This window comes from Ammospiza nelsoni, chromosome 5 (genome assembly GCF_027579445.1).
Source record: "Ammospiza nelsoni isolate bAmmNel1 chromosome 5, bAmmNel1.pri, whole genome shotgun sequence".
Classification (NCBI taxonomy): Eukaryota; Metazoa; Chordata; class Aves; order Passeriformes; family Passerellidae; genus Ammospiza; species Ammospiza nelsoni.
This window is the reverse complement of record NC_080637.1, coordinates 50,444,043-50,464,848: the sequence shown is the minus strand read 5'-3', so window position 1 is coordinate 50,464,848 and position 20,806 is coordinate 50,444,043. Positions and strand designations below refer to the sequence as shown.

At 46.1% G+C, this 20,806-nt stretch overlaps 1 protein-coding gene across 5 annotated transcripts in view; it reads right to left on the bottom strand.

Annotated features, from left to right (window-relative positions):
• TMEM184B (transmembrane protein 184B) overlaps positions 1-19,230 on the bottom strand; it is a 30,256-nt gene extending 11,026 nt beyond the window's left edge. The window contains exons 1-5 of one of the 5 annotated variants that reach the window (XM_059473352.1): positions 19,066-19,230; positions 6,403-6,663; positions 3,961-4,126; positions 624-714; positions 19-94 (exon numbers count right to left, since the gene is read on the bottom strand). In XM_059473352.1, the coding sequence (XP_059329335.1) occupies positions 19-94; positions 624-714; positions 3,961-4,126; positions 6,403-6,603 (534 nt within the window). In that variant the 5' untranslated portion in view covers positions 6,604-6,663; positions 19,066-19,230. Of the gene's footprint in view, positions 1-18; positions 95-623; positions 715-3,960; positions 4,127-6,402; positions 6,664-10,431; positions 10,452-14,849; positions 15,013-15,750; positions 15,942-19,065 lie in introns of those variants that run through there. The other 4 variants (XM_059473351.1, XM_059473355.1, XM_059473353.1 and 1 more) reach the window with 4 other exon arrangements.
• Between the last annotated feature and the right edge of the window lie 1,576 nt (positions 19,231-20,806).

The following is a 20,806-nucleotide window of genomic DNA, read 5'->3' as shown; positions in this document are numbered from 1 at the left end:
GAATGTCCCAGCCCATACCTGTTTGCAGAATCTCAGGAATCCAATTGAATATGTCTTTCCCCACAGGCAGCAAGTCCCGTACACACAGCTGGACCTGAAAGAAACAACACAAGATGACAGAGTTCACAAGCAAGATTTGGGCAAGAGGGCAAGATTCCTACCCTCTTTATCCACCCCTCTGCAGCCAAGTTGCAGGACTGGTGCTTTCTCCAACAATGACTGCAGTTATGGCCATACTGTCTTCTAGAGACGTGTCTAAAACAACATCCTGACTATACACTGCAATTTTTTTTCCTGTTACTGAATAGAAAGGGGAGAAATATAGATCCTAGAGGAGACACACACAATCAACTGAAGACAGAAAAGATTTAAAGGAAGAGAAGGGAGTAAGAAAATAAACAAAGGACAGGCAGGTGTCCAGAAAAATTGTGAATCAGTCCAGCTTGCCTAAGAGAATGTGATCAGCCTGATCTGTCTCAGAGCAAGGTAAATCATCATCATCCACACTGCCCAGTTCCAGCAGACATTTGCCACCTGACACAGTTTTTCAGGAGAGGATAGAGAAATAGTAGATGGGCACAGAAGGAGGACAGCGTCATGCTGTAAGCACAATAAATACTCACTCAATTGGTTTCCCTCTGATCTCAGACATGATGGAGCTCTCCCCTCCCAAATACTCATAGCAGAGGCTGAGAAAGTTGTATATTACAAAGGCTGCAAAGATATCAATCACAGTAAAATGACAACCAACTTCAAAACAGGTGCAAGGACCAAAAGCACAGGCAAGAGACCAAACATTAGCAGGGACTGCTTATGCAGCACCTTTCTCTTCAAAGCATTCCAGATTTTCACTGCATTTATCATCCTACCTCAGCATTCACAAGACTATCTGAATGAGAGTTTGGGCAAGGTCCCAGGCCAGTTCTATGACTCATGCCAAAAGGGTCACAGAACCATTTAAAACTGCGGTCAGTCTCTGTTTTATTTGGCATCTGTAAGATGCCATTCTTCACAGGATTCCTGTGCATTATTCCAGGACATTACACTGGTACTAAATAATTTGGAAAAGGTATCTCTGATCCATCAGCCACATGTTAGCTTCTGTATTTAACCTTTTAGCTGATGAACACAGTTTGTCTCTGCCAGGTAACCAGGCTATAGACATAAGAGTTGGAGAAACAAAGAGTTTATAACAATCAGCAAAACTCTGTTTCCGTGTCTTGTGGGGACTTTTGCAAAACAGGCCCTGTTCTTCATTTTCTCAAAAAGATAAAATTTCTTGTGTGCTGAATAAAATTCTCCTTAGACCACCTCTTTTCTGCCTTCCCCAGAAACCTGTTACAGATGACAAACAGACTGACCACTAACACTCTGCCCCATTTCAGTTCCCCAGAACTACAGATGTATCTCCTTTTCATGGGATCCAAACTCACTTAAATGTGCATGAAGTGAGCCTGTATACACCCTGTCTGCCACTCTCTTGACTTGTTGTAATTGCTGTTGGACCCTCGAAGTTGTCAGATTTTTTTAGGGCAAGGACTGTACTTCTGCATTTGACACAGACAGCCCTGGGGCAAAATGACAGACCAGACGACCCTCCTTGCAACATTATATTCTCTGGTCACCTGTGTCTGGACACTCCCTGGAATGACAACACACAAATCCTGATTTTTGCCCCAAATAACTGGGATACAAACAGCAGTCTCAAGGAACTTTAAAATAAGAACAGAAACTTAATAATGTACAACACTGAGAAGCTGACCTCCCCGACCAGCCAGTTATTAGACCTGAGATCAATTTTTACACATGAATGATCTTCCAAAGTCAGACAAATTCTTCTATAAGCATCTAAACTATGCTCTGGCGAAGAGATACTCCATGGTCCCCAAAACACTTACAGTCTCAAAACATTTACTTATGGCTTGTAGATGTGTCTAGCTGGCAAGACTGCTATGGCACATAAAAGCCAGTGGTACACATGCTTCTATGTATGTAATTGGGATATTGTTATTCTATCTGTAATCCTTATTATTGAACAAAATTCACACAGTAATAATTTTTCCAAAGCTTTAATTAGGACAGAAAACACCAACCACGGAAAAATTATTTAAATAACTGTGGTAACCCCTTTTGCCTTCAATTTTCCTGCAACTTAGCTGACAGCACCCAGCACCCAGAGGAAGAAAAGCTAAGCTTTTCCTATTGTCCTCCAGTGACCCCTGCCCTCTGATTTGGTCATTACAATACCAGCTGCCCATTCCCCAAGCACTAGGGAAAAGATGACATCAGAGGAAGAAAACAAAACAAAACAAGAGGGAGAAATATCTGCCCCTTCATTCCCAAAAAAAGTGCTAACTAGCAAGGGTCATCACACCAGCAAAGAACTATTCTCCCTTTCCCATCCACATCCATCAGATGGTATTCATGATATCAACATAAAAAAACCAAAACAAACCCTACTTGTATCAGTGTTTCTGAAGAAGCAGTGAAAGAGTAAAACCAGAACAAGCTCCTCCTAACACACACTACAAAATACAGTCCAGAAATGGCTTAAGACAGCTTTCAAAATGTACTAGTAGGGTCTTCTTCCTCCATTCTCTAATAGCCCACTTTGCAATGTAAAACCTTTCTAAAATATAAAGAAGGGGGGTGGCAAGACACAAAAAGGCTGTTTTGAAGCAATCCGCAGAAAAAAAGTGAGGGAGAGAACCTGCTTTCCAAAGGTGTCTTCACCTCTACTTGTAGTTTTCTCACACAGGCCAACCGGCCAAGGTGAACCCTGGAGCAGCGGCAGCCTCCTGAGCAGATGTTCAAATGCTTGCAAACTCCCAGGGCAAGAGAGGCAGAGGGACAGTGGCTGTTGCTAGGAGAGCAGCAGGCTTCCTGCTGGACTCATACACACAGGGCGGGGAAAGAAAAAACCCAGACCCCAAACAAAGATGCTTTCTTGCATCATGTGTGTGCATTTGCCATCTGCTGCTGAACCCATAGCATTGTTGTGCACATGAAGGAAGGCCTGCTGGTCTCTTCAGCTTTAACTTGTTCACGTGGCCAGGGGCAACTCTCTGCATTGCAGACCTCACCAAAACAACTGCACCAATGATTTAGAATTTAATGAGGGTATGGTGAGAAATTGTCCTCAAAAAGTCACTGCTAGAGTGCAGTATCTTCTGCTGAGTGGGTAGAGGCTTCTTACAGGATGAGACCAGGAGGGAAGTTACAATAGCATTTACAGGAAAGTAACCATTTCCCTCACATACAGTGCTAGTGGTATTACATCACTGCAGCAGATAACCAAAACCAAGCAGGTGCTCATCCTGAACATGGCACCCTCTCTTCTACAGGACTCCAAAGCACTTTACACTTTACCAGCCCCAGCACATGGCCACTGTGCTACCCTGTGCAAGCACACAAGTGGCCCCAGGATGGGACCAGAAGAATACACTGCTAACAAGCTGCACCAGGAACACAGGACAAAGCAGTGTCTGGCTGCTAAGTGCTGTTAAAAGAGGCAGGAGCTAAGCAATATGTCACTTTCTAACACCCAGATACCATCAGATGTTTTGGTTTCACCAAAAGCTTTTACCTTCCTGAAGCAAAGGACCCCAGAAAACCATAAACTTAGTCTCAACAGAACCCTGGAGGGAAGGCTCATGCCCAGAGACCAGTGAGGGAGAGGATCAAGTTGCACAGGGCTTTGAGCAACCTGATCAAGTGAAAGGTGTCCCAGACCACGGCAAGGGTGCTGCACTAGATGATCTTCAAAGGTGCACCCTGAGACAAACCATCCTACCATTCTATGATTTTCAGTCACTAAGCAAGCCACGGTCATCCAGTTAAGCACACCATTCAGTAGGTGACAGCAATGCTCTCTCCTGAAATGTTGTTTTCAACCAGAAATAAAGTTCTCCCAGACCAGAGACTTCCTACCCCCCCATTTTCTGTGTGAGCCCTCCTTACCTTCATAGCAGTCCCGCACTGTGCCGAAGTAAACATAGTACTGGTCATTGGTGAAGAACAGGAGGCTGAGCCAGGAGTCAAAGGCATAAATGGGCACGATGAAGAGGATGCGAACGATGTAGCGCTGCTCGTTTGGGCAGCTGTAGCAGCGCAGGTGCATGTAGATCTGGAGATGGACACAGGGGAGAGCGGGATCAGGGTACATGGAGCACAGAGAAGCAAGCAGAACTGGAGAGCCAACTGGGCCAGGAAAAACAAACTCACTAAATCACCTCTCGATTGCCTCCAGCAGCCTCAAGGTGATGAACATAAAAGAAAAGATAAATCCCGGTTATCGTATGGCATTGATATAGCAACCCTTAGTTTGCAGACGGGGGAAGGAGAGGGAAGAGAAAATGGAGGCATTTCTAATCTAGTTTCTTAAAAGGAATTGGGTTATTTTTACATAACCTTGCCCATATTCTTTTTGTTCAAACCTTTTTTCCAGTCATTAGCTCTACATGCCTGCTATCCTCTTTTAAGTACCTAAGATTCATCACACTGCAGGCTGCTTTTCTCTGAAAAACACACTTGTGAACACTCTCTCTTTTGGCTGTTTTGGATGCTTTTGAGACTTTCACCTGAAACAACCTAAGAGAGCCCTTTACAGCATATCCCAAAGCTGATAAGCCACAGCCCATCTGCTCAAAAGGTGTTACCCTGCACATGGGTGACAGCACAGCCACAAAGGGTCAGCCATCAAGGGAGCACTGAGCTCATGCAGTGTGCTCAAAGGAACCACACAGTTTGCTCTGTCTGACTGCACACACGCCAATCCCTCTAAGTCACTGGCTGGGGGGAGCACAGCATCCCCCACCCTTCCCGCTCCCACCACTCACAGTTCCTTAGCCATCACTAAATCCCACACCCAAGATGCTTTTTTACAGAATACCCACCTCCCCAAAAAGGTACTGACCACAAGCACACCCTGAAGATGAGCACAACCCCTGCAATGCCCTAATAACACAGGCAGAGCTTCAGCACCATTTGTGGGTACACTCTCTTGACCACGGAGTCAGGAGAGGCAAGGCCTCTGTAAAGCAATTCTCACTAAGCTGCTGTCCCAGCTGCTGGAATTAGTAACAGCCAGCTGACTACATATGTGCCTCACCACTGACTGATTCTGCTGCCTGAAGAGGTACAAGCATTTGTTTGAAGCTTCACCCTGCATTTTGGGGTGCTATGAGGATTCTCCAGAGACTAAAAAAAATACACTCTCATCTTTGCACTGTAAGGGAGAGGGGCTTGTGCCTCCCCAGCTGTCTGTTGCTTGTTCCTCCCTGGTCAAAACTGACTGAAGGGCTCACAAATACTTCTGTTTCCTTTCCCTATGAAATGCTCAAAACCACTTCTGATTCCTCTTCTTGACCCGTGAGGAGCTCACAAAACACTCATTTCCTGAGGAGAACAGGTTGAAAGTAAGCTAACAAACCTTAGAGATATTTTTGCCTTGCGACAATCCCAGTGACACATCTCACCCAGCACAGAGACAGCTGACACCAGAGTTCAGATGACTCCAAGCTTTGCCCTTGGGATGTCAGAAGAGCCCAGTGATCCGTGTGCCTGGGAGAGCACAGGAACTGCTGCTGTGTAAGAGGACAACAGCGTGTTCCAATCAGCAGTGTCTCTCTGGCACTGACCTCCATGGGTATCTTCAGAGGCCATTAATGCCTAACTGTGCAATGTGAATGCTGCACAGGAAAATTTCTTCCTACCCTCAGCAGGTGATCAATTTGACAGGAGGATCCATGGCACTTGTAATTGTTACCCAAGCTGGTGAAACTGCAGGTGTTACTCTTATTCATCTGTGACTAATCCATTTTTTACCTTCACTAGCTCCTGTACTCCACCAATAGGCTGTACTTTTCTACATTCTAGTCATCACTCTGGAATCTACAATCCAACAGGTACAAAACATGGGTTGATAAATAACAGGGCTTGTGTTTCCCCACTGTATTTTTCAGTTCACATGACAACTGCATGAAAGAGAGGCAGAGAACAGGATGCAGGGTTTGACTTACTCAGGCTCCCAGGACACCTGCCCCAGAGAGAGGGGAGGAGGAAAAAATTAAAATGAAACATTTCCTGCTACTCCTTTCTGCAGCAGAGTTCAGCCTGTGGAATCCACTGGCACAGGAGATCAAAGGAGGAATGTCAAACAACAGGTGACTAGGATCTTTTAGCTAACAGCTGACACAACAACAAATGGCAATATTCAGCTAAAGACCTGTGAAAGGATGACCAAAGATAACACACCATTCTGCAAACCTTCAAGAGATGGTGAAACGTTTTACACCTGCTAGTTTTAAAGAGTGTGCTTCCTCTTCATTCACACTGTGGAAATGGTCTGTTCTTCATGTGGGGAAAAGGAAAGGATGAGAAGTACAATTGCCAGGGTTTTACCTGATGGCAGGTGATGAGCAAAGCTGTCCATACAAAGAAACCTGAGATAGCCTGAGCAGCAGTGGTCATGAGGAATATTGGCTGCTCCACAGCCGTGGGGCTGCCATCCTCTGGCATCCAGGAGAAGTTAGGAGCCACAGCTGGAGTGGTGGCAGTCGACCCCAGTCTGGGGGCTGCAGTGACATCAGTCATCATAATCATGGTGCCTTTTGGTGTGAGGTTCCAGTTGGGATTGCTAAAGAGCTGCCCACGGGCCAAGACCTGTCAGGGAAGAGAACCACAAAGCAATTGAACGCAGCTGAAAGGAGTCAGGAATGTAACAGAACTTTGCATCTCTCACATGCCTTACACCAGGCTGCTCACATGCTTTGTGAACAGGACCTGGGTGTGTCTGCCACTGCCACCCCTTGTGATATAACAGATCATGTGGCACTCAGAAACCTCTGACAGCCCCCCAGAGATCATGAAATCTGGCCACTGTCATCATCACCCCCCTTCTGCAATAAAAACATATAAGATGAATACAGCATTCACCAGAGATCACAGAATTATAGAATGGTTTGGGTTGGAAAAGACCTTAAGGACCATCTAGCTCCAAGCCCTGTGCTATGGGCCAGGGACTCCTTCCACTAGACCAGGTTGCTCAGACTCCAACAAACCTGTCCCTGAACACTTCAAAGGATGGAGCATCCCTAACTCCTGGGGGCAACCTGTGCCACTGTCTCACCTCTCTCACAGCAAAGAATTTCTTCCTAACATCTAATTTAACCTACTCACAGTTTAAAGCCATTTCCCTTAGTCCTATCACTACACACCCTTGTAAAAAGATCAGAAGGAGGTGCCTAAACCATTCCTATTGGAAGATGACAGGCACACTTAAGTTAACATCTCTATTTTCCATAAGAGTACAGGCTATTCTGCTGTGTCCTACTGTCATGGTTAGCCTGCCAAGCAGCAACAAGAACATGTGCCACAGTGTCCCTGTGCAGGAAGGGGACAGAGGGAAGAATATCCTAATTCCTCCAGCAAGCAATACCCACCTCTCCTACAGCCATGCTGAAAATCACATTCAGCCCAAAGCATTCTCATTGAAGGATATGAACTGAAAGCTCTTCTCATTTTGACAGTGTGAACAGCATGAAAGTCATGCTTTTACCAAAATTTGTATGGCATAGTACATTTAGCCAGCCTGTTATTAATGTTACTAACTTTGCATTGTTTTCTACATGATGTGAATTTAACCTGATTGGCTTTTAAAAGCCAGCTGACACATAAAATCACATACAGAACACAAGAATATGCAAGATTTCAAAGCAGCATGACCCTTGGCCATTTCCTGGCTAAAAAGCTATTTTCTTTCAATGGAACAAATTCTTGAAGGTCTAAGATCTAAAGTAGCTATTATTTTCAATTTGGTCATAAGCAGGCTCTGGTGTGACCTCTGGACTGTAGGAAGATAATCCACTTAAACCAAGATCACAAGCAGGCAGCCATTGGTTCTGTCCATTAGAAGAGCTGCTTCTGATCCCCCTGTCAAAGGGAACAGCATAATATTGCCTCCTTCTGATAACCTCCTAATATTTTTCACAAGAGCACTTCTATAAAAGCTCAAGTCATTGCTCCTACACAGGCCTTTATGATCAGTGGATGGAAAGGGCTTTGGAAAGGCCAATGATCCATCGCCGGAGTTTACAGCTGCAGCAGGGAAGGGCACATCTGTCATCTACTGACAAGTTGTTACAGAACACAAAAGAGAATACATGTTCACAGAGGAACTGCCCCAGCCCTGTTCCACCTGAAGCCACAGCACAAACTAGGGAACAGGTACCCAGTAAAAGCAGAGTGCCAGTAGCAAGTCCTTTCCACATGCACACTAAGGCATAAAAATGGCCCCTTTAGCACAGGCTTTTCCAAAACACACACTCGTATCACCAGTGTGCAGCAGTCTGATGTTACCTTATGTCACACTCCATCTCCTTTCTGCTTTCTTCCATGGGGGAAAAGAAATGTTCTGGGAAACACTCAGATTTGTTTAAGCATGTCTTACTATAGGTGGAGCTGCACAAGTGCTGTGCTTTAATTTACAAAATAATTGTCAAACCTGGCTTTTCTTTGTTCTTTCCAACAGATCCCTGCTCTGAGTTACAGCTTTCCATAACTGCATGTACAGTAGGATAACTCCTCTCCAGTCCTGATCAGTACAGAAAATGTAATTTAAGTTTTGAGCTTTCTAAGCATACACACACACACACACATATTTCATCATCTGTACTATATCTAAATATTTGGAGAGATGGAGGTTGGGTGGAGATGTCACAAGTTAGCAAGGCTTTTATTGCTTTTAAAAGAAATTAATTTCTACCCAAGTAACTTCTGAAGCAATTGAATATGCACAGTGCTGAGAGTGCTTCCACAAAGCTCAATAAGGGCACATCTAAAATGAAATCAGAGCAGATGCACCTGTGGTTAATGCAACCCTAAATAAAGTCCAGCCAGCTGCAGTCCTGCACATCCCAGTGCACTTTGGGAGCTATGCAAGACAGGAAGCTGCTAAGCCCTTCCAAAAGTTCATGGGGGAGAGGAGCTGTACAGCAGACCATAGGTGCCAGGAAAAACAGGGCCTGGACCTGCACACTCCAGCTAATCAAACCAGATCAGCAGCTGAGACCCAAATGCAGCAGCAGTAACATCAAGAGAACTGAGGATCTGAAAGGGAATTCTTCTGTGTCTCTGCACTCACTTAAAAATAAGTAAAAACAGCAAAAAGTAACCAACAAGCATTTTGTCATGACAAGGGTTATGTATTCATAAGCAAGGTCAGTCATAAATTGAAGTTGTGTATGCAATCTTAACACTGCCCCCTTGTGATTATACATCAACAGCCATTAATTACAGGATTGAACATCATTCTTCACCTAATCTCCTTCAATTCACACAGTCATTGAAATAACTTTTTCCACCACTGTGTTCTGAAGAAAATACACGAACTCTCTTACAAACAGGGCTTACATCTGCTACCCAAACCACCTTACCCATGAGCATTCAGGGCTGCCCCTGAGGACAGCATTTTATTTCCTTGACACCTTTTATTGGTTCTATGCATCAGTTTGCAGCTCATTCTCCTTGCTAGTGAAACATGAAGGAACTGCTGTACTCCAAAATCCACAAAATTAACATAAGCCTTCCAAATTATCCCTTCTAATCTCCTCAAATCCCACACAACACAGCTACAGTGACAGGTATAAGTAGTGCACAAAGCTGTTGTTATGAAATTCTACTGTATGCAAGAAGCTGAAGCTGTAAGAGCAATTCCAGTCTATACTTAAGAAACAGGTAAGAGCACAGATGACTGGAGCCTTAATCAGGAAAGTGGATTTCAGCTCATTCACTGCCACCAGCTCAGTCTGCTAGCTCCTCTTCTGCCTTTTTAAAAAGAGCGTTGTGAGGGTTGGCTGTGGCAACTCGTCCCAACAGGCCTTGCTTCTGAGATGTCTCTTCCACTGTGCAACAGGACACAAGCCCACAAAAGCCCAGAAAAGGTACTGCCTGGGAACATGTCACAGCAAAAATACTGCCTTGATAAGGTAGATCCAGTGCCTTGGTATCAGCAGCTTCCCTCTTACACTGTGAATGTGTTTTGACATTTATTTCTTAGACATCTACCTCCATCACAGCCCAAGCCAGCACCACAACACACTTTCCTGCTTACTCTCATGCCTGGGTAAAAAGGTACTTTCCAACAGCCATACAGCTATTCCCTATTCACCTCCATCACCTCCTGGCTGTGATCTCTTTCCTGGTGCTCCTCCCAGCTGGCTGTATTTCTCTGTTGTTTCTTGTGCATTTTAAGCTCCCTGGAACAACCATCTTTTTGTTCTCTGTCCATACAGTTCCCAGCACTGCAAGGTACCAAACCACGAGGAAAGCATTTGACATTACCATATGTCAAATTAGGGGCATTTGGAAACCCAAATTACCAATGCAATACAAACCAATCTAATGCAAATTAAATTTTGAAGCATTTCTTACTCTTCTGCCATATCCTGTTTTCTCTTCCCACCTGTTTCATCATTGCTTTCAGTTCAAGGAAGAGTAAAGTTCCTTGCACACTTATTCTCCCTCTCTGGAGAGCTCTCCTAAACATATCAAAGGAAAATATTTCAACACTTCTAGATTTCACTCTTGGAGCTTTCCCGACCTCCAAGTGACTACCTTGCTCCCCCCAGAGGTAACCTGCAACATAACAGGACCACAACAGAGACCTGAAAAGCACCAAACTTTGGAAACTGGAAACAAGCACACATAAAAGTACATCTACATAAACACACAGGACTTCTGGACACAGGTTAGGTGTATTCCAGGATGGCCACAAGAAACTTGGACCAGAGCTAGTATGATTCTTCTACATGGGTTACAGGAGTTTCTGGCAGGACTGAGGTCTATACACAACCACCTCCCAACAGGGAAGGCAAGGATCACACTCCCATCCCCTACAAGCTGTCACCTGCTCCTGCCCAGATGTCATCACAAGTTATGTATGTTAGAGCAAGACAAGGCCTTGTGCTGCCAGGGCATTAGCTTAAACATCAAACCTCTTACACTTACCTAACACATCTTCTGAAAACACTTCAGGAGTATTGGGGGGACTCTCAATGCAAGGAAAGGAAAAGAAAACAAAACAAAGCCTGTGCTGTTTCTATCAAGATAACTATCCTGACAAAAACCCAGGGATGCAGAACACTGTTACAAAGACTCTTGATAGAGAAGAAGCTCCAAATGGCATGGGGACCAGTTCTCTTAATGACACCACACAGATGTAAAGTAGCAGGGATGTGTCCACACAGCCTGCATCCACAGAAAAACCAGCACACTAATTCTCCATCAGGAGCAGATTGCCAGTCCTGTATCTTTTGGAAACAGAGACCTCCTGTCTCCAACATCAACATGGCAGCTTCTTCTGCTGAAAATAAACTCAAAACAGAAAACAGACAGGATGTGGCAAAAGTGAAAACAAAAAACTTCATTTTTGGCTTGCATAAAGGCATGGAAAATGTTACCACTGAGGAGGAGCTATTTCTACATAAACAAACATAAATTGCTTATGAAAAAATATGAAAACCTCACTTCTGATGCAACAAAAGTGGTGTAAGAGGAGGGAAGAAAGGTTCAGGCATGGTCCTTTAGTTCCATAGTACATCTGAATATTCCAACAGAATCTAGTAAAGGAGGAGGTGTCTGCCTGCTCTGATCAAGACCTACCCCAGTGCCAAAAGGAAAAGAACCCCAAACAGCAGGACTCGGAAGCTGTTCTCTCCCATCTGCAAAAACAATCTGTGGTTTTAAAATAGATCATCTCATCCAAGGCTGAAAGTATTTAATTTCTAAACTGCTGAGTGAACAAAGAATGATACACAAAGCTATCCCATGAAAGAGTCTTAACAGCTAAGCCTCCTTCTGCTGTATAAGACACACACCAAAAAAACACACACAACGTGGCTGCAAGGTTCTCCTGGAGAGCTACGAGACAAGACAATGTTCTTCCTTAAAACCTACTCCACAGTCACATTGATTTAAATATCCACCATACTGAACTTGGTTAAAATACCACAAAAACATTTCCCATTCCCCTCAAATTCTTATTTCTTCAAGAGTTCCTCCATTAAATTATCTTTATTCTGGATCCAAAAAGGCCAATACAGAAGTGCCATGCCGTAGATAAATCAGAGCCTGAACTTTCTGCATTTATTAGGACACAAGCAAGAGCTCTGTATTAGTGAAAGCAGCAGCTTAATGTTTTTGACAATGTGTCCTAGACTTACAAGGAATACAAAAACACAGGACAAAATGGTTCAATGTTTATTTTAGACCATTTTAATTATAACAACGCCTACAATTGCCAACTGGGACCAGGTCTTTTTATTGTGTTAGATATATATGATAAATAATTAATCCAAGGTGTTTTCAACATCCAGTGGGATGGCATCACCAGCTGAAATGGCAAAAGGGAGGAAAAGGAGCAGGTAGGTAGGACAAAATAGCACTACACTACACTACACAGTAAGAGAGTCATTGGCACAGCTGAAATCAGTGATAGCAATCCAAGAAAAATCAAATGCTTTCACACTTATTACTTCTTAAATTGCTTTTGCTCTCTGGGGTAGCATCTAGTTTACTTAGCTATGAGACATGAAAAGGTCCCAACAGAGCATTTTTAAGCTCTCCAGTAGCACTCCCAAAACAATCAGAGTTAAGAATGTGACCTGGCATGCAATTTTAACTAGTACAACTCATCTACATTTTACTGCACATGCTGGGCAAAGCTTTCTTAACTTCAAGTCTGTCCAAGTCTGCCCACAACGCACACCTGGCATACAGGCACACATGGGTAGCTGTGAACACACATGAGCAATGCTGTGCTCAGTCACAAGACAGGCACTCACCAGGCTCACAAACACACACAGCGCCTGCAGCTGCTGCACCCCATGGCAGCTTAACGTGCTTGTCTGTCTGCACAACAAGTGCAGGTCCAAATGCAGCTCTCCTCGGTGTTATCTCTTCAGAGGAGTGAGCAGTCTGCAGAGATGCCCCAGTCTCAATTTCCCAGCTGTCAGTACAGTCAGTGAAACAAGGGGAAAGTGTCACTGGGACAGAGGACCAGTAGGGTCAGCAAGAGTGGGACAGGGAGCCTTCAGCTCAGAAGCAGAAGGTAGAGGAGTCAGGCACCTAAGGCAGACCAAACCACATGGCAAGGTACACACCCACTAAGCCATACTCAAGAGATGATCCCATGCCTACATACACGTAAGACTGCACTGTACACATAAACAATTTAACCTTCAACAAGGTCACATTCCTATGTTCCTCATTTTAGGGAAACTAAAATCTGAGAACACCACAAAAATCTTCTGCACATGCAGCTCACACAGCCCCCACCCATTTTGCTAGCCTATAGTCATCCTAAGAGAAGCTTCCCCTCCCCATGTGCCCATTAAAAAAACTCAGAATCAACAACAAAACCCTTTTACCCTGAGCCATGCACTCTTCTTTCCAGAGTTTTTTTCTGCTCTATTAATTTCTGTTGTCTCACTGTATTTGCACAGCCCTCCTCCTCCTATTTTTTTTTTTTTTGTGGACTGACCCACATTGTGATGGGTCAATATCTAACATCTAGTCCCTTTTTTGGAAGGAGACGGGGAAAAGAGAGAAAGGGGGAGGGAGAGGAGGAGGAGGGATGTTCCCCAACCTTTTCTGCTTTGAGAACAGGATCAAATATACTTGGGCCACGCACTGCATCCCTTTCCCATACTCCCAACAGCCCAACCCCACATAAACCAGGCAAGCCCTCTGCTCCCAGGGGAGAAACACAGAAAGAGTGTAAAGATATTCTGCAACTGGCAGAGGGGAAAGAGGCAAGAAGAAAAAAGATGTGTTGTAAACAATTGTGTCCCACATGACAGAGGATGTTTGCATTTCATTTTCCAAACTCTCAAGAACAAAGTCAAATCAGAACTTATTCCACCAACACTTTTTTTTTTTGTTTCCCACCTCTGAGTGCCAAGACAGGGTAGACAACAGTTTTTAAATTACCACAGGGTATATGGTTCTTTTAAGAACCAAAACTCAAACTCTACAGCAGCATGGAAAAGTATTGAACTTGTGGCAGTCACACACAAAGAAAGTTTTTCTAATACATTAGAGTATATTTCTCCATCCAGAAGATGACATATAGAATCTATCAGATCAGATCCACACTTCAATTTAGCAAGTAAATGAGCTGAAAGAACCCAGACATCTTATCAGAGGTCTAGGCAACTGTGCAGTGGTGCATATGAGGGCAATGGCACATCTGACTTCCCCAGCAATCATTCTCTGGTGCAGACATGTCGCAGTGATGAATGCTGCAGGAGTAAAATCAGTGATTCTCAACAAAGCACGCAAGGCCACTTTGTTAAAGCCATTTTGTTAATAAAAATACTACAGAGACAAAGTTCTGAAAGCTGAATTAGGACCTTTGTATTCCTGGACTCACGGGAGTCTCTTTATACTAAAAGCCATCAGCAGCAATGCATCTTCTCTATAGAGAAAAAAATCATGTCAAGCATCAACGCGAGAGGGTGAGTGCTTAAAAAAAGGACAAAGCTTCAACTCAATGTTTCCAGATGCTCTGACATTAAATTATGCAGTTGCATGAAGTTACTCGAAAGGGAATTTGTATGAATGACTTTTGGCTTAAGACTCTTGTAAAATCAGTGCCATCACAAAGTCATTGGGAAGGGGGAAAGGAAGTCTGTAAGTCAGAAGAGTTTGGAGGAGAGAAGTCACTCCCAGCTGACAGGACAAACAGCTGCAAGTGGCTTCACCCACCACTAACCATTCTTTCATAGCAAAAAGAGCAAGGAAGAGACAAGATATGGTGAGCCAGGAAGAGAAATTCACTCACTTCCAACCTGCCTCTTGAAGTGACTGACTTGTCCACATTCATTTCAAGTAACCTGGACAGAGACACAGCTACATGACTGCTGCTGAGGCTGTATCTGTGCTGGAGATGATCAGGCAGCTGCAGGCTCCCAAGCAATCAGCTCAGCAGCCTCCAACAGCATCCACGTCATGTTCTGCAGCCTGAGGAGGGAACACTGGGTCCGCAAGGTCAGCTTTTAAGGCATTATTTCATCTCATCTCCTTCTTGAAGCCTAACTGCTGCACTGTGTAACATGTTGCAGTCATTTTCTTTGCTGAATCAGAGGGATTTTTTTTACTAGCAAGTTGATCAGGGGCCACATGTACAAAATACCCAGGCAGAGATGGACGCTTTGGGGCTAGACACAAAAAAAACGTGAGGCCATGACACCAACTCTCTGTGCTCTTGGTCACTCTTCATTACACAACATCCTCAAATAGCTGATCCTTTCAGTATCATCAGACTCCCAGGCACTGTGACTGTAAGATAATAATAGCAACATTCCCATCCTTTCAATACAGAGACAGACTTGAGGGTGGGCAGACAAATAGCCAGGCAGTGTATGGGTTAATACTGCAGGTAGAATGTCAGTTATTTCCCTGTTCAGGTTCCTGTGAATTGTTCCCCTCGAGGGCTATAAAGACCTGGTCAAAGCCAGATACAGCACAGTTCCTGAGCAGCTTGCCTATACACTGTATTTTCCCTGGACACAGCTTGCTCTGTTGCCTTCCCAGACATGTTACTTACACCATCAGAAACAAAAACCCCATGGAGGTTGACCTGATTTTTAAAGAGAGAGAACCTGGCTATGAGCAAGTACTCTAGCCCCCGCCTCTTGTTAGAAGAGAGAGACTCTGAGGTGAGACTCCTGGAGGGTGGTTGCAACTCACAGCTTTATCTGGCAGAATTTCACTTCCAAAACTTTCCTGGGGAATTGATGCTCTGAGAACAAGTCCAGTTGCTCTCCCCAAAAGTAGTCCATGCAGGAAAAAAAAAAAAACACAGAAAAAACCCACCAAACCCCAGAAAAAAATGGGAGGGGGGGGAAAGAAAAAAATACCCTAAATCCCTTACTATAAGGGTGTTTTCAGTTCAAGCACTGTAATATTTTACAGCTGTTTTAGCTAAGAGTTTCAATTCATCTTATCACAGTGTCAAACTGCTTTCAGAGTCCCAAGCACGCTGGCAGGGTGTGATGTCTTGACAGGAAACCACTCTTCCACCACAAGAAAGCAAACCCCAATGAGTCTGGGAAGAAGCGAGAACAGCACACAACAGACACAGCACTCCAAGCAAACAGCTGGGCAAGGCAGCACACAAAACTCCAACCCAGTGCTATTCTCTACAGCACCTGAAATTTCCAGGGCCTTGACAATCAATCACAAACTCTAAAGCAGAGAAGAGCTTCTGCCCCCAGCCAGGGCCGCTCAATAACACCCAGCTGCTTTGTTACACGGGCAGCCAGCAGCAGGCGTGTACTAGAAAACTCGACTGTACAAAGGCTAAATGCAATTTCTCTCTGAGGCTGTGCTGTCCTCTTCATATTGTAGACAGGTCAACCTGTACATTCACTGCTGCTTTCCTTGGTTTCCTCAGTTTTAGGCTGGAAACACTGAAAAAACGAGTCATAGCAATGGCACTTCAGAATCAGCAAGTCTGATTTGAAACTTCGTGTTTTACTTCAAACTTCATTCAATACAACACTGAGCTCTTGAAGCAGCCAGGACCAAACAACAAACATCTCCTGAGGAATTCACTGCTTCCACCAGACATTCCTGCAAGAGCTCAAAGATATCCTTAGAGCTGCTGGAAAATGAAACAGGCACTTCTGCTAGAAGGAGCAGGTAACAATTATCTCCCTCAATGTAAACATAAGCCAATTAAAAGAGAAACCAAAACAGGAAGGGAGAAGGAATGAAGGGTAAGTTCCCCATGTGGAAATTAAGAGGTTGTCATCTCACACCAAAACATGATTATTAGATGCTTTACTTAGTGCAGCAGTAGAACTGGGTAGAAAAAGGAACTACCTTTTTTGAGGGGGAAGGAGGTGTTTTAAAAGCTATTTTGTGCTAGGAAAAAAACCCACCCACCCTTCTTTTATCCATGAGAAGAAAAGAATCCTAATCCCCAATTGCAAAAGCTCACCTCCCAGCCTGCTACCAGCAAACAGCAAAGCACCTGACAGAGAACAAGGCAGATTTCTAGCTGGATTCTGTCAAATGGTTAGAGACATACAGCTCAGAATGCTGTCTAGCCAGACCAGCTAGTCACACTGAACTTCAGTTTCTGACCAGTTTATCTAAGAACCTTCCCCTTTAGACCGCCACGTGTCCTAAGGAGACAGATAAACTGAAGTCCAAAAGGTGCCCAGTGGCTGGGAGTGGCTGGCTCATCCCCTTGCTCCACCCGTCCAGCACTCTGAACCGATGCAGAGCCCCGAGTGGATCACAAAGCAAACACCTGCCTGCACCACCGAGCTGGTCAGAAACGCTGACTCCACTGGCAAAGCTCCCCAGCCATTCTGCCATAGGACCAAATCACTCCTGCTCCAGATGCACAGGAACCCACCTGCTGCTTCCACGCCACCTAAGGTTTACAGCACAACTGTAATAATGACAGTATTAAGGACCTAAAAACCTGCTCCCTTAGACCAGAGCAGCTTTGAAACCCATTTTCTTGGGAACAATGGTGAAAAGAAAGCCTGAAGTAGGCCTTTCTGGGATACCTCCACCATAATAAAAGCTCTCCCAAAACCCGTATTGTTTAGTACTTAGCCAACATCCTAAAAAGTGTGAGAGTTTATTTTTTTGACAAACAGTATCACACAAATACAAACCTTTAGTATTAGAAACCTGAATAACACCAACATTTCTAGAGAAATCTGTGTTCCCTTTTAGGGAGGCTGCTAAGCTCTTAGACCAAAGGGTAACTTCCAGCAACACAAGTTCAAAGGCACAGTTAACTGCTGTATTAAAAGAGCCAAATCTTTGTTAGTGGGATGCATGCTCTATTATGTTTTCATTGACTGTTTTCTTTTTTTTTGCAGGATAGGAAAGCCATTTCTATTCACCCTATTAGCCTTTGCTCTATTATTGATCAGTGTCTTCTATTTTTATCTTTAACAGAGGTAAACAGTTTTCTCTCTGGGGAAACCTGTCTTGATGTCTTCAATAATTACTCCTGTTCAAGCTCCTTACATGTCAAGAACAATCTGAAACTTTCTGTAAGCAGAACCCATCTTCACTATTTCCTCTAGATTTCCCATTCCTCCTCCTCCACCCACTCTTGACAGCTTCAGAGTGTTCCAGGCAGCCTTCAGAGAGCTGTCCCTGAAATCACTCTAGTTCCTTTCCACAATTCATCAGAACTCAGTCACGCACACGCTCTCCCAAAGCCCTCCTTCCACTACAAGCTGCAGCTGACGAGGCTGACTTTAGCCCTTTCAGAGCAATTAAGATTTCGAGTCACCACGAGCATCCGAACGAGACCCACCACAACTCACCGACAGTTCAAGAGAACGCAGGCACAGTATCAGCCTCCGCACACACCTACCACACCAGCCCATGCACGAGGTATCTGTCAGTCCACCCAGAACCAAAGGAACCCCAGCACACACAAACCTGGTGCCCACCACGTTACTACAGCCTACTGAGCTCCCAGCCCACCCCGGACAGACAGCCGTGCACACAGTGACACCCACCCAAGGGCACCCAGGAGCGTGACAGCGCTGGGAACGAGGGGGCTGTGCCGGGGCGTGTGCGTGCACAGCGAGAGCGGAACAGCTGCAGCAAGGACAGGCTGCGGGGAAGGAGGGAGTGCAAGGAACGGGGTGGGCTGCCCGGGGTGGGGGCTGCCCTGGGCGCTGCGGGTAGAGGCGGGGGCGGGCGGTGTGGGTGTGTGCGCTGGTACGGAGGCCGTGCCAGAGGAATGTGCGCGGAGCGGAATGGCGGGGGCAGCCCTGAGGAGAAGGGGGCGCACACCGTGGGGGGAACGGAGCGGAGGGTTGAGCGGGGACGGGAGGAGTAGCGCGGGTTACGCCGGGGAACGGGAGTAGCAATGCGGGGGAGCGGGAACAGCGACCACACCGGGCCGAGGCGGGGCGCAAGGTGAGTCCGTGGGCGCCACAATGAGCCACCCCCGCGCCAGCGCGGCCCCTCCGCTCCGGCCCGGCCCGCGCGCCCGCAGCCGCCCCCGCCACGTCTTACCGTGCAGCGGGCGGGCGGGCGGGCGCGGCCCAGCCCGGTGGGGCGAGGAGGGGTCGGGTCGGGCCCTGCCCGCTGCCCCGCGGGCGGCGCCGGCACCGGCGCGGGGGCGCGGAGGCCTCAGGAGCCCATGGCGACGCCGGGCCCGGCCCGGCCCTCCCTCGGCGCCTGCGCACGGCACCGAGCGCGCCGCCCACTGCCCGCGAAGGAGGGGGATCAGGATGACGTCACCGCAGCTCTCTTAAAGGGGCAGCGCCGCCGGGCGCGGGTGACGCGGCGGCTTCGCGCAGCGGTGGGCGGAGCCGTGCGCGTCCCGGGGCCGGGCACACGGGCGGGCCGGCCTGCTGGCCAGCGGCTCTTCCCGGACGGCTAAAGGCAGGACTGGCCTCAGGAAGAGCCTCCCCAGGTAGATTTCCACCCGACCTTAGCAGCGCAGATTTCCCCCGAACCCCGAGTGACGCAAACACACGGAGAGGTGCTGGAAAGCAAAGCCGTGCCTCTACTCAAGTCTGAACAAGGCACTCTGAGTCTAAAAAAAAAAAAAAAAACCAAACCAAAACCACAAAAGCCGAACGAAGGAAGAAAGCAAACGCACCACACCCTAGAACATTTAATACGCCTGTGTTAGCAAAAGGAGGCGGCATCCTACCCGCGACAGGGTTGATGATTTTGATGATTTTCTGCTTTTCTCCTGCTGAACTACAAGTCCCCTTGCCCATCTTGAAACAGATACGGAGCTCCTACCACACATGGCCCGAAATGGCAGCACATTCCCGCTCCGTCCCAGGGCAGAGCTCCTGCCCCAAACATCCCCACAGCTCCTAGACCCTGCCAGATCACGGCTCTGCTGCCTCCCCCACGCTGCAGGGAGGGCAGTGCTGTCCTGTACACAAGAAACGTCCCCTTTCCCACAGAAAACAGGATTTACAAGTGAAAAAGTCCAGTTGCATTCTGATCCAGCAAAAACATACTCAAAATGGAGGCAGGGCAAATGCAGGATAGAGGTAACAGCAGAAAACCCCATACCCCTGGAACTACTTTCCTCTTCCCATCCCTCCTACACTCATCCCTGGAGCTGGAAGACCGATGCAGCAGGGAAACAAAGGAATAGCTCTTCCTGGCCAGCTGGCAAAGAACAGGCTTGGAAAGAATTTGCAAATTCACCAAGATCCATCAGTTATTCCCAGCAGGTGTTTCTAAGAATAAGTTTCAAGGGTTTGACAGAGCCTGTAAGAAACAGGCCTCTCATCAGGATAATGCAGGGATGTGTAACTACAGGAGCAGCAATTTAGAAATAAATCAGTATTAAAATTTAGTATTTTACTGCCAGACTGGTCAGACAAGGAAAAGAGGAGAAACCCAAACAAACCACACCAGCACAGACACCAAAGCAGCAGGTGCCACTCCACAGAGAGCTCAGTCTGTTTGCATCAGCCACTGTGCTGCTGTCAAGTGCTCCACGTCCCTCTCCTTCAGGACTTCGGTTTGAAGAAAGCAAAAACAACAAAATCCAGGGTCCACCTCCATGGAAGCCAGTGCACACCCAGAGCCCACAGCGTGGAAAGGTTCATCCCTTTCTCCTCCTCAAGGCCAGACACATGGGATGCCAGAGGCTCATATCCAGGAACCAAGAGATCCTGAATCAGATTTCACATAACTCTCGCCTGTTCCAAGGCTGCAACTGCAGAGATCAGTTCAGGTTTATTTTTAGGTGCTCCAGTCCTGTGCCTTTTTTTTCCAGTAA